The sequence below is a fragment of the Thamnophis sirtalis genome, unplaced genomic scaffold (genome assembly GCF_051295495.1).
Source record: "Thamnophis sirtalis isolate CommonGarterSnake01/CBP01778 unplaced genomic scaffold, rThaSir2_p1.2 scaffold_3, whole genome shotgun sequence".
In the NCBI taxonomy this organism is placed as follows: domain Eukaryota; kingdom Metazoa; phylum Chordata; class Lepidosauria; order Squamata; family Natricidae; genus Thamnophis; species Thamnophis sirtalis.
In genome coordinates this window covers 125,754,140-125,769,195 of record NW_028261383.1, presented here as the reverse complement: position 1 = coordinate 125,769,195, position 15,056 = coordinate 125,754,140, and the positions used below count along the sequence as shown (strand labels likewise).

General features: G+C 45.6%; 1 protein-coding gene across 6 annotated transcripts in view; it reads right to left on the bottom strand.

Annotated features, from left to right (window-relative positions):
* The window catches only part of GGA3 (golgi associated, gamma adaptin ear containing, ARF binding protein 3), a 53,410-nt gene that overhangs the window by 24,642 nt on the left and 13,712 nt on the right, over window positions 1-15,056 (bottom strand). For 5 of the 6 annotated variants that reach the window (XM_087709965.1, XM_087709964.1, XM_087709967.1 and 2 more), the window contains 5 exons: window positions 14,426-14,529; window positions 4,900-4,980; window positions 3,635-3,772; window positions 3,395-3,476; window positions 1,513-1,629 (listed from right to left, as the gene is read on the bottom strand). In XM_087709965.1, coding sequence (XP_087566091.1) covers window positions 1,513-1,629; window positions 3,395-3,476; window positions 3,635-3,772; window positions 4,900-4,980; window positions 14,426-14,529 — 522 coding nt within the window. The remainder of the gene's footprint in view (window positions 1-1,512; window positions 1,630-3,394; window positions 3,477-3,634; window positions 3,773-4,899; window positions 4,981-14,425; window positions 14,530-15,056) is intronic. The other variant, XM_087709966.1, reaches the window with a different exon arrangement.

Here is a 15,056-nt window from a genome sequence, read left to right as displayed (position 1 = left end):
TCTCCCTCACCGAGGGAATGGGGCTCACACATGGGCTCTACAGTACATCTGCAAACGGACTGGTCTGCCATTGCAATTAGGAAGATTTGAAAGGGCTCAACCTCGTTTAATATAGCAAGCACCACGAATTCGCTCCACTGCACAAGGCGCCACGTGAGACAGTAGCTGTGCTGAGATGACCTCCTCACTAAGCCAGCAAGCTGCAAGTGAGGGAAAGAGGAGGGCCGTCAGAACAGCGCCGATGCCTGGGCACGAATTTACATGCCACGCCTCCTCCAGCTGTTTCTGGCGCATGCGCAGAGCCTCGATCCAAAAATGGTGACCGACACAGAAGGTGCGAAATTCAAACTGCCAAGGCACTGAATGAACGCCAGGGAGTCGTGCAAGCTCGAAAGCACCGTGGCGAGACCGGCTGCAGCTCCGTTTAAAGATAATTGCTGCGGTGGCAAGGAGAACGCCTGGGGATTAACCGCACCGCACAGGCGGGTCGCTCCCGGTGCGAGACGGCGCACCAGCCCAGGACGCGCGTAAACAGTAAGCGAGGGAAAGGGACCCCAAACTCCACTCTTGGGAGCGCTGCCACTGCGTCCAGGCGCGATGAGCCTGTGGACCTTGCAGCCCCCGATCCCAGGCGACAAATCCAAAGCCGAAAGGACAGCACGCAGGAGAAATGGCTAGGAATATTCAAATTCAAAACAGCCAGCAAAACACAACAAATGTAACAAAAAAATCTTAAGGTACCTTGAAGGCTAACTGGTTTTAACAGCTGAAGCTTCCTTAGATTAAAATAATGGCAAGAGGAAAACAGAACAAAATCCAATGGTAATAATTTTCACATACATTTTTATATACAACAGCACAACCATAGCTCATAGATTACATAATTTGATATCTAGTTTCCTTATCCATTACTATTTTGCAGGGACCTTTGGATTCCAATAGAAACAAAAGAATTTCCAAAGCTTGCAATCTGCCTATCTCACAATTAAAATTCATTTTATCAATACAACAGAGTGTTGTTCTAAATCAGCAGGAATATGGACCTTGAGTTGTAAACAGAGTGTCTGTAAGCAATAAGCTTAGCAGAGGAGAGAAAAAAACCAGGGAAATGCAAGCTGACAACACTGAAGGTTAAATTGTCTAAAATAATTATAATGATTATCCTTCAGTTAGTCTTAATAGTAACCTATTATGGGAAAAATCTATTACTGTAATTGAGGTCATTACTGATAGAAGTAGCTTACTTCCTAAGCTTGTAGTTCAGGGCTTTTAGGCAGGGATTTCCCTTTGAAGTTCTCAGGTTTAAGACCACGTTACATGGGAAGTAATAATGTTTTAGGAGCCTGAAATATTCTCTTGCCAGCATTTCAGTATGACTGAGTCTGATGTGTATTTATACTACAGATATTTTTTAAAAAACTTCCAAATTGCATACTATTTTAAAATTACATAAAAGAAGAAGCAGAATCATTAAAGGAACAAACTAAGTATCTTCTGAGAAATACGATTCACCTTCTGTTGTAGGCAGCATTGAAAGATCTACTTCACCATTGATGACCTGACCTTCAATAATTTTTTTGTAGGAATTTATTACTCGTGATAAGTTGTCACTAGCCTGAAGAATATCTCCTGTAAGGGGAAAAAAATGTATAGCATAGATATAGCCCACTGAGCTTTCAAGAATGCTTCTTCTGTCTAGAAACATTATCAACCTATCTTTGGGATAAGTGTCATAGAGCTCCATAGAGCCATAATTCTTCCCGTAATTTAATATTGGATGTATGTGTATTATTACATTGCATTACTGCTATGACCGTTGTTTCTTTACATAGGTTATGGTTGCCTGAAGTGGTTCATGTAACCATAAACAAATAAATAATCAGCCCATCTGATTTATGCCATTGTAACAGTATGCCCTGCTGACTACCTGCATAGTTTAAGCTTTAAATATTCAGAAATGTATTATGAAGAACTGGTATATTAGAAACAACACTGCCAACTGAGTTTCATTTAAAGATTTTTTTCTATTTAATCCTTGTGGTTTAGGCACTTAAGGCACCACCTTCCTGAAACTAAGTATGATGGAATATAATTAACAACTGTAGCATTAGCTCCATCTTCTAATATTCATCTATGGTATATTTAAATATATATATTTTAATATATTAAATATTTAATCAAGCAATGTGCAAGCTCAAAATTTAAGCATCACGTTTAAGTTATTTTAGAATAAACTGCTTCATTTAAAAAATAGGGAAGATGTCACACATACACATGCACATACAAACATACCATTTGGTTTTTTTTACATACATCTACATTTTATATAGTTAGCTGATGCTGAAACAAATTTTCTATCCACAAAATGAAATTTATATCAGTGATCATTTTTCATCCTAACCACTTAGCATACTATCATGCCGTTCAATATTTCCAATGTATATTGCTCCCTCTTTTCCTTTCCACCTTATACCAAGGGGAAAATGAGGTTGATAGAAGGCAATTTAAATTGGCTAAAATGGACCGTAAAATGCAGGAGTCCAGTGAACAGTGAATAACAACTGAAACTATCCTTCCTTATCAATGGTAAGTGCTTTGTTCACCGAATTCATGGTCCTGGCTAAGGCTTTTGTAAAAGAACCTACGTAATTTAGTAATAGAAGAAAAGCATCCACCGTTTCACAACTTTTCATTGTATAATTCTGTCATCCCTTCAATGTTCACCAGGTAAGGAAACCAAAGTTATGAAGGCTAATTTTCTGGTTTTTATAAAGTTACAATGGGGTGTCAAACTCACAGCCCTCGGGCCAGATGCATCACACGCTGGCCACGCCCACCCCTTGTTTAGCAAAGGGGGGAAAAGTCACTGTCAGAGTTCCGACTGATGCCCTAATAGAAGCCCCTGCCTATGGCAACTCAGGAGCAGGAAAGCTTCACAAGTTGACAATCGCAATACGTCACGTGACAATGCGGCAATGCCCATTTGACACCCTTGGGTTACAATAACAGATCTTGCAGGTCTGAATGAGCCTCCCCACTTGGTCCTTGGTCCCATGAGAACTAGGAAGGGTCCTGTCTGAGATGCTTACTTAAATTATGCTTCTGCTCCAACTCAGTTTTTTTTTAAACCACTGTTTCAGTTGTGGCTCTTCCTTAAGATTATTCCTTCCACCATTGCAATTTCACTGCATTAGAGGAAGTATAAAGAGAGAGTGCAGCTACAGGTTTCTTGCTTTTTAATATAAGGACCCCTCCAAAATGTTAAATCTCATGTAAAGCTCCAGAGTTGTTTAAAATGAAGGGGGAGTTTTCCAGTGGCCAAGGAGATGTTTTGGCCAGTTACTGGGGGAAAACCCAGTCATTTCTTTCCCTGCAAAGAAACAGTCCCAGTTACCCAAACTGCTGTCATTATCTTCTGTTTCACTGGCAAGCTTAAATAATGTCCGCCTCTTGGTTTCACATCTGTCGTAGAGCTCCTGTGTGCAGAAAGGAGAAAAGAGGTGATGAAGCCACACGCACACAAAAAGATATTATCTACCCATGGAGTGAGTAAAATGTGATTGTCTGAGTGACGCTGGCAGCTCTCTCACATGACAAGAACTAACTATTGTATAAGGAAAAGATTCATATCAACCTTCATGAGCTCTTTATCAGCCTCGGAAGAGTCTTCTTTGCTGTAGTGGATCAACATCTCATTCAACAATTTCACGTTGTTGTTCACCTCCTCCAAAGTATGCATGCGCTTTGTTACTTTCTGTATCCGTGCCTCATCCTTCAGTTTTGAAACAAAAGAGCTAAAATTACGTTTATTCTTTAATATTTCACCTTCTAATTCAGGGCAGGCTGATTGAAGAGCTCAAGAGATCACATATTTCCCAGGACTATTTCTAGAATTCTGGCTACAAAATCCTCACATGGTTCTAAAAAAAAGCTTTTATGAATATTTTATGTAGGTAGTCAAGACAAATCTTAACACAAAAAATAAGAATCACTCTGTTCATAGCAGTTTATCAAACAACAGAAAATTTTAGTTTTGACTGATCTGTTGAGATCACTTTTAGTTATTTAAGGTAAGAATTTTGTCATAGAGCTAAGAGATTTGAGAAGGAAAGGATAAATACTATACTACACAATATGCAGGGTGGGGGCAGAAATCAAGGATAAAAGCAAGAAACTACATGACATTAATCAAGAGAGAGTGTCATAACAAAAAGGAAAGGGAGAGGGGATATTTTTGTAAGGAAAATTCCATGCTGGCTGGGAATGAGTGTTGTAGTCCAACATATCTGCAGGGTACCAAGTTATGAAATAATGGCATAAATCATTGATTAAACTGATGGAAGCATATATATCTTGTCACTTGATGGTGGGGGCGAGGTTGCCAATGATGATTCCTGATGAATACCTAGATTAAAGATATCGGTTTCCTCAGCAAGATTTTCGGAAGAAGTTTGAGTCCTTCCTGGAGCTGAGAGTGACTCACTTGTGGTCACCAAGCTGGATTTGTGCAGAACTAGAACTCACAGTCTCCTAGCCTGGCGCTTTAATCACTACACCAAACTGGCTCTCTATCATATGATACAGACATTAGTAAACAAGTGAGCCAGGGAACTGAAGATAATAGAACCTATTAACTCTCTAACTTAAGAGTTGGGAGGCTGAGTGGAGCTACAAATCATTGACTAGCTTGTCTTATTTGTTACGCAACCTCCTGATACAATTTCACACAGAGATAAGAACTTGGTGCTAAGGAAAACAAAAATCTTATTACTAGAGGGCAGCCCATTTAATTTTCTGGTAACTAATGGTCGGGTTAAAAAGATTCTAAAATACGTGAATCTATAAAACAAATTCCAAGCAATCATCACCTCTACAGTATTATTAAGTGCTCAGTCTCACCTCTTTCACCATAGATTTAATAAGCTTGTTTGCTTCTTGTAAATCATCTGGGTTTTTGCTTTTCAACAGTTTAGCTAAAAGCTGCAAAGAGGAAAAGATAAGTAAATAAAATCACTGGCTCATTTACCCCCCTGCTATTGCAAAATTCATTAAAGGAACCCTAAAAATCTTATACCTGATGCATATTTGAAGCATCAAATTCTGACTTTTTGGCATTCTGATCTCAACCCTCTGAAATACTGTTTAGGGTGAAATGTGGCCTATAAACACAACAGCAAAACCCACTGAACTTGTTGGAATGTATCCAAGCTCATTAACAAAAAGAACAACCAAGTCTTCAGAGTCAGCCCTGGAGTTGGCAAATTCACTTCTGGATCGCCATAATTCTGGGAGAATGTTGGGTCTAGAGGCCTGGAACTATAACAAGTAAACGAAGGCAAAATTTTGCTAACAAGAGAAAGATGCTTGTAACTTTCAATGACTCTAAGTTTTGAATTCTGCATATTTTTATTGAGCTGTCTTGATTGTACTCAATTTGGAATTCTCTTTAATAAAAAAACCAAGCTAAAAAATAAGAAAGCCATGGTGGCTCAGTGGTTGGAATGCTGTACTGCAGGCTAATTCACTGTTCACTCCAGGATTTCTATTCTGACCAGCTCAAGATTGACTCAGCCTTCCATCCTTTGGTAAAATGAGGTTGGTAAAATGAGGACTCTGATTGTTGAGAGCAATATAATGACACTTGTCTTTATAGAGAGTGCTATAAAGCACTATGAAGCAGTATATGAGTCTAACTGCTATTGCTAATGTATGAAATAAATAGAGTAAAATGTGCAGATGATCTTTTAATGAATTGACTCAGCCACTTCCACAATTTCCTTCCTTAGAAGAAAAACAAATCATATTCATAGTACATAACTGTAAGATATGAATTACTATGATGCCGAACAACCTAAGCCATTCAATTCGGCCCTAAATTCAGAGGATGACCAAAGTGAAACATTTTCTTCGCCCACAAAGAAATAGAGAAATTATCCACAAATAGGGAAAGCCGTACTATCTTGTTCAGAACAGTCACACAACAGGTCATAATTTGTGAACACTTCACCTGACTGGGTTTTCTTTACACTAAAAAATGTAATCCCTAATGTTCCCATGCTCGGAACACAAGTACAATAAAAAAGCATGACATTTTGTAGTGCACCCAGAAGTATCTGCAATTGCTTCCAAAAATCAGAGTTGTTGTGCTACAACATTCATGGGAAATAAGAAACATTCACTCTTGAACATTTTTAAAGCTGCAGATGGAGAGGGAGCAGGAAAGCTACTAAAGCCCAATTTTACGTTCTCTATCCCAGTGTTTCTCAACCTTGGCCACTTGAAGAATACCCCAGCCAGCCATGAAATGGCCAAAGTTGAAAAAGGGTGTTGGTACTTACCTGATACGCCTCTTCTCATAGTGGGGGGAGGAGTATCCAGAATGGGTTGACCTTGTCCTCACATGATTGGATGAGTCAGATAAGCTCTTTGGGCAACGCCCCCTGGCCAGCAGGACCTCCCATATTTGACGAAGAGCTCCATCCGACTTGTTGCACCATTCACTCCAGACTCTTAATTCAGTTCTTAGCTTTTATCGTCTTCAACATCAATATTTATATAACTTCATAAAACGATGAACATAAAACTTAGTCGTACAAACATAGTCAGGGAGGGACTGGATACCCCTCCCCCCACTATGAGAAGAGGCGTATCAGGTAAGTACCAACGCCCTTTCTCCATAGTGAGGGGGGAGGAGTATCCAGAATGGGACGTACCAAAGCCTGCACGTCCCTAGGGAGGGAGACCCATGAGGCCCCATGTCCCCCGCTCATGCCAGTTGAGGCATGGGCCCCGCCCTGTGAACCGCCTGCAACGCCCTGCGTCCAAAGAGGCTTCTGCTGAGGCAAAAGAGTCCAGTTTATAGTTCCTAGCAAAGGGAGAGGGGAAAGCCCACATGGCTGCCCTGCAGATTCCGGCCAGGGCTGTCTGCGTGGCCCAGGCCCTGGACGTGGCTGCGCTCCACATGGAGTGAGCTGTGATATGATTGGTGTCTGTAAGCCCTGCAATTGGTATGCAGTGACAACGCAGGTTCGCAACCACCTGCCTATTGTGGTGGAAGTCACCTGATACCCAGGCCCCTATTTGGAAGGAGACAAACAGAGCTTCGGATTTCCTGTCTGGCCTGGTTCTCCTGAGGTAATCTTCAGAGCCCTCCTTATGCCCAGAGTGTGCCACTTCTTTCCCAACGGGTGGGAAGAGTCTGGACAGAAGTTGGGCAATTCAGTTCCTGGGTTTGGTGGAAGCAAGGGCCCACCCTGGGGATGAAGGACGTAACCCCACTCTGTCTTGGTGGAAGAAGCAGAGATCCTCCCTGGTGGACAGAGCTTGCAGTTCGTATATCTGCCTGGTGGAAGAGATGGCCACCAGAAAGGCCACCGTGAGAATCAGGAACTTAAGGGGAACTGTTCGTAAAGGCTCAAATGGAGCACCTATTGGAGCGTCCCCTACCCTGTGTAAGTCCCAGGAATGGTACCTGAACGCTGTGTGCGGTTTGGGGTTGGAAGCCCCCTTGAGGAATTGCCTGACCATAGGATGGTGAGTCAAGCTCTGGCTCCTGCCATGCAGGAGAACTGGCGAGATGGCTGAAATCTGTCTCCTAATTGTGTTAGAAGCTAACCCTCTGTCCCGGCCTGCCTGGAGGAGGTCCAGAATCTGAGGCACTGAGGCCTGGCTAGGATTGTGCCCCAGGGAATTACACCATGAGGCAGAGGCCCGCCACATGGAGCCATAGATACGCTCTGTGGAGGGTGTGCGGGCAGTCTGGATAGTCTGCATCACCCTGGGGGGAAGAGGTCTTTCTCCAGGATGCTCCGCTCAAGAGCTAAGCGGTCAGCTGGAGCCATTGAAGGTCTGGGTGCTCCAGCGACCCCTGGTTAAGGGATATCCCCTCCTGGGGGATTCTCCATGGCCTCTCCGCTGAAAGCGACTGGAGATCTGCAACCACAGCCTCCGGGGCCAGTGAGGCACCAACAGAACACCTTCCGCCCCCTCCCGAAGGGTTTCCCATATGAACCTGGGGATCAGGGGTAAGGGCGGAAGGCATACCGACAACCCCTGGGCCAGGGGCTTCGTAGATCGTCTGCCCCTTCTGCCCCTTCTGCCCCCCCATGTCTGGTACCTGGAGAAGAACCTCGGGAGCTGAGTGTTGAGGGGCGTGGCGAATAACTTGACCTCCGGGCGTCCGAAGCACTCCGCCAGCTCCTTGAAGATTGTTGGCTGCAGCTTCCGCTCCAAATTGTCCCCTTGGTCCGGCTGAGCCAGTCAGCTCAGATGTTCCCCACCCCTGCCATATGTTCTGCCCTCAGCGAATGTTGTCTAAATTCATAGGCTATCTGAGGTGCTTCTGCAATCTCTCATAGTCGGACATCCCATTCTGAGTTTGTGGTGGGTTCTGGCATGGGGACCAGCCTGTCTGACCCTTTTTCCCCCGGCCATAAGGGTGGTATGATTCTATGGCTAGGATTAGCGCAGAGATATTCTGAATGTAAACACAGACGGAGTTTAATGGGCGGCCACTAGAGTGCATGTAAAGATGAAGTGAGGGAAGCTAAGCTCACAATAAAGGCCTGCCACAAAGGTAAAATAATAACAAAAACCACCGCAACAATAATAATAATAAAATAAAATAAAATACAAAAGGGGGCATCTTCCCGCCTGATAAAACCAAGAAAGATTAAGGAAACGATTGGTCCCTTACTGGGAGAAAGTGGCCCGAAGCTGACAAGCAGCAGGGGTAAAGCAGAACTATTTAACTCATGCTTGGCATCTGTCTTTACCCGAAGGGATAAACAATCCAACCTATCAAGCACAGCGCCCCAAATTCAGATTAGGGACCCAAGATGAGATAGGGAAGAAATGGTAGCCTGTCTATCTTAGGCAAAGTCCAATTCCCAGGACCGGGTGGGTTACACCCAATGTTCCCTCTAATTTTTTTTCAGTGTGTGCGGAAAAGTATAGTATTTGAGCAACACATTTTCATGCCTGAGCACCTGAATTTTTTTCACAGATGTTTCACAGAGCAATTGATTTATAGGATCCGAATTGAAATGGAGAAAAATGGTTTTGTGCGTGAGTGTGTGTGTGTGTGTGTGTGTTTGAGTGAGCGAGGGATCCAGTAAGGGAACTGCGCCTATTTAGGAAAGAAGGTAAATTATTGCAAACATGATCAATCGAAGATAAGTATGGGGACAGCTTGGGCAGTAGAGAGAAAGTGATAAAAGAGTGGGAGAGAGGAAGAAAAAAAGGGGAAAGAGAGATAGAAAGAGACAGAGAAGGACAGAGAAAGTGACAGAAGAGTAGGAAAGAAGGAGAGAGAAAAAGAGACAAAGAGAAAGGGTGAAAGAGACAGAAAGAGACAAAGAGAGAGAAGGAGAAAGTGACAGAAGAATGGAAAAGAGGGAGAGACAAAGAGAAGAGAGACAAAGAGAAAGAGGATGAGAGAGACAGAGAGAGAAGAGAGGAAGAGGAAAGAGCAAGAGAGAACATCTCATTTCAACCCTGAGGTGCAAATATTCTCTTTGATTGGTAATTTTATTTGTCCATTTACTATCCAATACTCTCATTTCTCCTTAAATTAATCAAGAATTCCCTTCTTTTTATTGAATTTATCACAATACCGTGAGAACAACTTTTTCAGCATAGCTTTACAGCTATTTAAAATATATAATAATTTAGGTCAGGTTTTCAGAACATTAGTCTATTTATAAGTCACTAAGTGCAAAGAAACAGATTCAGAAAGTTGGCTTCCCTTTTTGTAATTGCCTATTGCCTGCTTAATTTTCTACATACATTTTTGATAACTGATATTCACTGTTGACCCAAGAAGCCCATTGTAGAAAGAAATCCTCCCTATGAACTTTGTTGGGTTTCCATGGAATGAAGTTGGTCTTTTTCTCAACCATACAGTAGCATATTCTTTCTAAGGAGGATATAATCAAGATAGTCCATAACTGCCTATCAATCTAACAGTATGGCGATTGACAATCTCTTTATATTTCAACTCTAACTCTTTCAGTCTTAAAGGTTTGGTGAGGAGAAATCCAAAAATTCTTTTAAAGAGGAAAAAAAATGCTTGGCAAGGGAAACCGCGAGCCGAAACGAAGTCTTGCTGGGAAGACACGGCAGCAGGGCTTTAAAGGGCTCCCCCCTCCCCAGCCAGCCAGCCCACCCAGCCCATTCTTCCCCCGCCACCACTGTATCCAACAGGCCAAGTTGCTGGGAGGAGAAAGTTTGGGCTGCAGGACATGAGATTCCCCATGCTTCCATTCCCCACAATCCTGTCAGAGCTGAAGAAGTTCTGTGCAAAACGCCTCCTTTTGTTCCCATCTTGCCTGAGCTCAAAACTGCAGCCTTTAAACGAGGCTCAGCGTAACGCAGAGGAAGGAAGACGTTTCCTTCTGGGAAAAGAGCTGGAGGCAGTGAGAAAGATGCAAACGCGGACCCTGGCTATCTCCCCCCCCCACCTCCTCGCTTCCAGGAACTCACCGCAACCCCCCGCCCCGCAAGAGAGACATCAGCGCCGCCCCGAGGGACAGGAGGGGTCCCAGGCGCAGCTGCATTGCCCCCCCCGCCCGAATAGGGAGGCCTTTTGCACCTGCGACCGGAGCAACTAGTTTGTGTTCAGCGGCTGAAAAGATCGCTAAAATCTGCCCAGGACAGCTACGCCTTCTGTCCGTAAAGTTTGTGGGAGAGGAAACAGCACTGTGTTCCTTTGCTCACCTTCCAGGGCCCTGGAGGAAGACCTCTCCCCCCCCCGCCCCCCACTGAGGCCGGATCCTCCTCGATCCTTCGAGGAGGGAAAAAGGGATCTTGGCAGGCAGGGGATATTTCAGCAGGAGTCAGAGGGTGAACCAAGACATTTGCTGCAAAGCACTGTGGCTGAAGTGAAGCTGGCAAAGCTCCTGCTGGCTCCCCCACCCATGGCAGCGGCGGTGGTGCCTCCCCCTCTGCTCGGAGCACCTCAGCTGGACGGCAGCAGATATTCTGGTGGCGGGGGGGGGCCTTTGGGGATTCATTTCAGCCCCGGGATAGGATTGGCTGCCCACAAAGGACCTCCCCGGGCTTGCTTTGCTAAACACGGGGCGACTGATGCTAGTTTGAGCAGCTGTGGCCGGCGCAAGCTACCATCAGTCGCTCCGTGCTCATCAAAACAAGTCTGGGGAGGTCCTTTGCGGGCGGCCAGTTCTAGCCGCCTGCAAAGGACTTCCCCACGTTTGCTTTGAAAGAAATCTCTGCGCGGCAGTTAGAAACTGCTGCGCGGGGTTTTCTTGCCATGTGCACGGCCGCGCAGCCGCGCACCTTAGAGGGAACAGTGGTTACACCCCAGGGATGTGAAGGAACTGGCAGACGAGATCTCCAAACAACTGAAACTATATCTATCAGAGATCCTGGAGTACCGGAGAACCACTATAGAATTGCTGATGTGATTCCCCCCTACAGAAAGAGAGAAAAACAGCTCAAGAGCCCAAAGCCAACATGGGTTTGTCAAAAACAGATCATACCAGACTAGCCATATTGCCTTCTTAGATACGGTGACAACCCTAGTGGACCATAGGAATGCCATTGATATAGTTAACTTGGACTTCAGCAAGTCCTGATAAGGTAGACCATAACCTACTACTAGATAAAGTAGAAGAATGTGGGTTAGACATAGTCACACCAGATGGCTTGGTAACTGGTTGACCAACCGCACACACCTGTACTCCTCAATGGAACTGCCTCTTCATGGAGGGAAGAATGCAGTGAGTGCCCCAAGGCTCTGTGTTGAGCCCAGTACTCTTCAACATCTTCATCAGTGATTTGAATGAGGGTATTAGGTGTGTAAGCTAACAGTTGGGTTAGCAAAATATATGCCATGATAGTAGTACTGTTTCTTTAAGAACTGCTGTTATCTCAAGCGGTCATAAGAAGGAGCCGGTATGCCGGTTAGCTCTCTGTTTGTTAAATGCTGATCGGTGGGGGGGGAACTCATCAGGTTTGCAGATGACCCCAAGCTGGCAGGAATAGCCAACACTTCAGAATACAGGCTAAAGATACAGAAGGATCTTGATACCCTTGAACATTGGGCACTGCCTAGGAAAATGAGATTCAATGAAGTAAGGTTCTACCTTTAGGCAACGAAGGTAAAGTGCACAGGTACAGAATACCTTGCTCCAAGTAGTAACTGTGAAGAGGATCTTGGAGTTTTAGTGGACAACCCTTTAATATGAGCCAGCAGTGTGCAACAGCTGCCAGAAAACCCAACACAGTTTTTGGCTGCATCAACAGAGGAATAGAATCAAGCTCCCGTGAAGTGTTCCTCCCACTTTATAAGGCCTTGGAAAGGCCACAATTGGAATTCTGCATTCAGTTTGGTCACCAGGATGTAGAAAGGATGTGGAGGCTCTAGGGAGAGTGCAGAGAAGAGCAACAGAGGGGATCAGGGGACTGGAGGCTAAAGCCTATGAAGAACGGTTGCAGGAATTGGGTAGGTCTAGTTTACTGAAAGGAAGGACTAGGGGAGATGTGATAGCAGTGTTCCAATATCTCAGGGGTTGCCACAGGGAAGAGGCAGCCTGATTATCCTCCAAGGCACCTGAGTGCAGAACTAGAAGCAATGGGTGGAAACTAATCAAGGAGAGAAGCAACTTAGAACTGAGGAGGAATTTCCTGACAGTTAGAACAATTAATCAGTGGAACAACCTGCCTCCAGACGTTGTGAATGCCCCAACAATGGAAGCTTTTTAAGCAGCTGTTGGATAGCTATTTGTCTGAAAAGGTATAGGGTCTCCTGCCCAGGCAGGGGGGTTGGCCTAGAAGACCTGCAAGGTCCCTTCCCCCTCTGCTATTGTATTGCATAGTATTGTATTGAATTGCATTTGCTCTTTGCCTAGTCACCCCCACCCTTGGAAGGCCTTGGGGGAGGGGGGTAATCTCTAACCTGATTGGAGGTTCTTCTGTCTCCCCCTGGGAGCTGCAGCCTTTAGCAGCCGGGCTGATTATTCCTCCCCCCTCTGTGTTTTCCAGGCTGCCGGGGGCTGCCGGCTTGGGCCACGTGGGGCCCCTCCTCCCCCTTCTTTCCAAATGGCTCTGCAGGGCAATTGCCATAGCCCCGCCCTCAGAACTTAGCCACAAAAAAACAGCTTTTGCTAAGAGGCCAGCCTACTTCTCAGGGTCTTCTCGCCCCTCCCCCCTCCTTCTCCTACTCAAAGGAAAATGCTCTTAAGGGGGAAGCAAGAATTAGCCACAAAAAAAACACAGCTCTTGCTGGAGCCTCTTTCTGAGGGCCTTCTCGCCCCCAACTCTTTCTCCTACTTAAAGGAGAGTGTCCTTAAGGGGGAAGCCTTCTCCTGTTACTAGGCAGTTAGAAACGGGCTTTTAGGCAAGATTTCTGAAACACCGAAGCCGAAGGGAATCCTCCCCTGGGGGGGGAGGAGTTCTCAGGTTGGGGGGGAGGGTTCTTCCTGCAGTCTTGTGGCAGCTGCCTCTGTGATTCATCTAGGAGGTAGGCTTGGGGGAGGTGGTTATCCACCGCCTGCCTCTAACCTCCTTAATAAGCCTCCTTTTGGCCCTTTGCTGCGTCCCCCGCCCTTGGCTAATACCTCTGCAATGGTTTCTCACCTTTCAAGGGCTCCACAGAGCCTCCGGTTGTGGTTATTGTTGGAGGGCTGAGAGCTGGGCTCCTGCCTGCCTCCTCTGAGCTGCTGGGGGCCGCCATCTTGGACCACGTGGTTTCAAGATGGCCCCCGGCTCCAAATTCAAAAGGCTCCTCTTTGCTGGAGCACATGGAAATGGCTTTTGCCTTTGCAGGCTTGCCATGCGGCTGCAGCTCACCTCCCCCTGCCTCCCGCAGCTCTTTCTGAGCCTTTCCGGCTCTCACCTTGTCCACTGGTGATAGCTGCCAGCGCAGGCTTTCCAGGGCATTTTAACAACCCTCGTGGCTCAACCCCTGAGGGGAGCAGAGGAGCGCTTCTGCTCCTGAGAAGCCTCTGCATCAAGGGCTGCCTCTAGGAAGCATATATGCCCTCTCCTCCTGCCTGCCCGGCAAGGGTCCTCCCTGAGTGACTCCGTCTCACTCAGTGGCCAGGGCAGCGTGCCGCCCCAGGGGGCTTGTGGCAGTCCAGTCCTTGCAGGAGGAGGCTGTGTGCGATGTAAGGAGGCAGGATTCGCCGGGTCCAAGTTTATTTTCCTTAGTCCTTTGTAAATTACTGGAGGTCCAGAGTGGTGCATCCTTTCCATTGAGTGGGATGAATCAAATATGGGAGGTCCTGCTGGCCAGGGGGCGTTGCCCAAAGAGCTTATCTGACTCATCCAATCATGAGAGGACAAGGTCAACCCATTCTGGATACTCCTCCCCCCTCACTATGGAGAAACACTGCTCTATCCTATAAAAAGCAGCCCAATGGAACTTGCCTGTTGCACATTATTATAGCTGAGGCTTCAAGTTTACCTTGGACTTCTCTTCATCATCAAACACGGGGTTCTTGGGACGAGGTGGTGGAGAGGGAATAAGAGTTTTCTCCACAGGAATAACAGGATCAGACAAGACAATGGCTGAAAACAAATAGAAAACAATAGGAACGTCATACTAAAGTACCCGAAAGGCTTGAGTCTGCTTCTCTCGTCCTATCTCCTGCTAACCTCCTGCTTTTCAATAATAGGAGACAAATCACCTTCAGAAGGACTACTGTGTTTGAATCTTTGCAACTCATCATCATACAACATTTCTGCTTTAAGACAGTTTTTCTCTTTGTCCAGATCAGTTTCCCCTAAACTAGCTTCCTGCCAGATGGGTGAAAACCCTCAGGTTGATTGATTTCCCACTTTTATTATTTTTACAAAGAACCCAGGGTGGTGAACATATCCAACACATCTTTTTCCTCCTATTTTCCCCACAACAACCATCCTGTAGGCTTGGGCTGAGTGACAAGCCCAAAGTCACGCAGCTGGCTTTCATGGCCAAGGCGGGACCTGAACTCACAGCCTCCAGCTTTCTAGCCTGGTTGGGCCAAGCTTGGCTAAGGGAAATTTGAAAGTTGAAATAGGTACAGAGGACGATGTTCTTGTTGGGGAAATCTGAT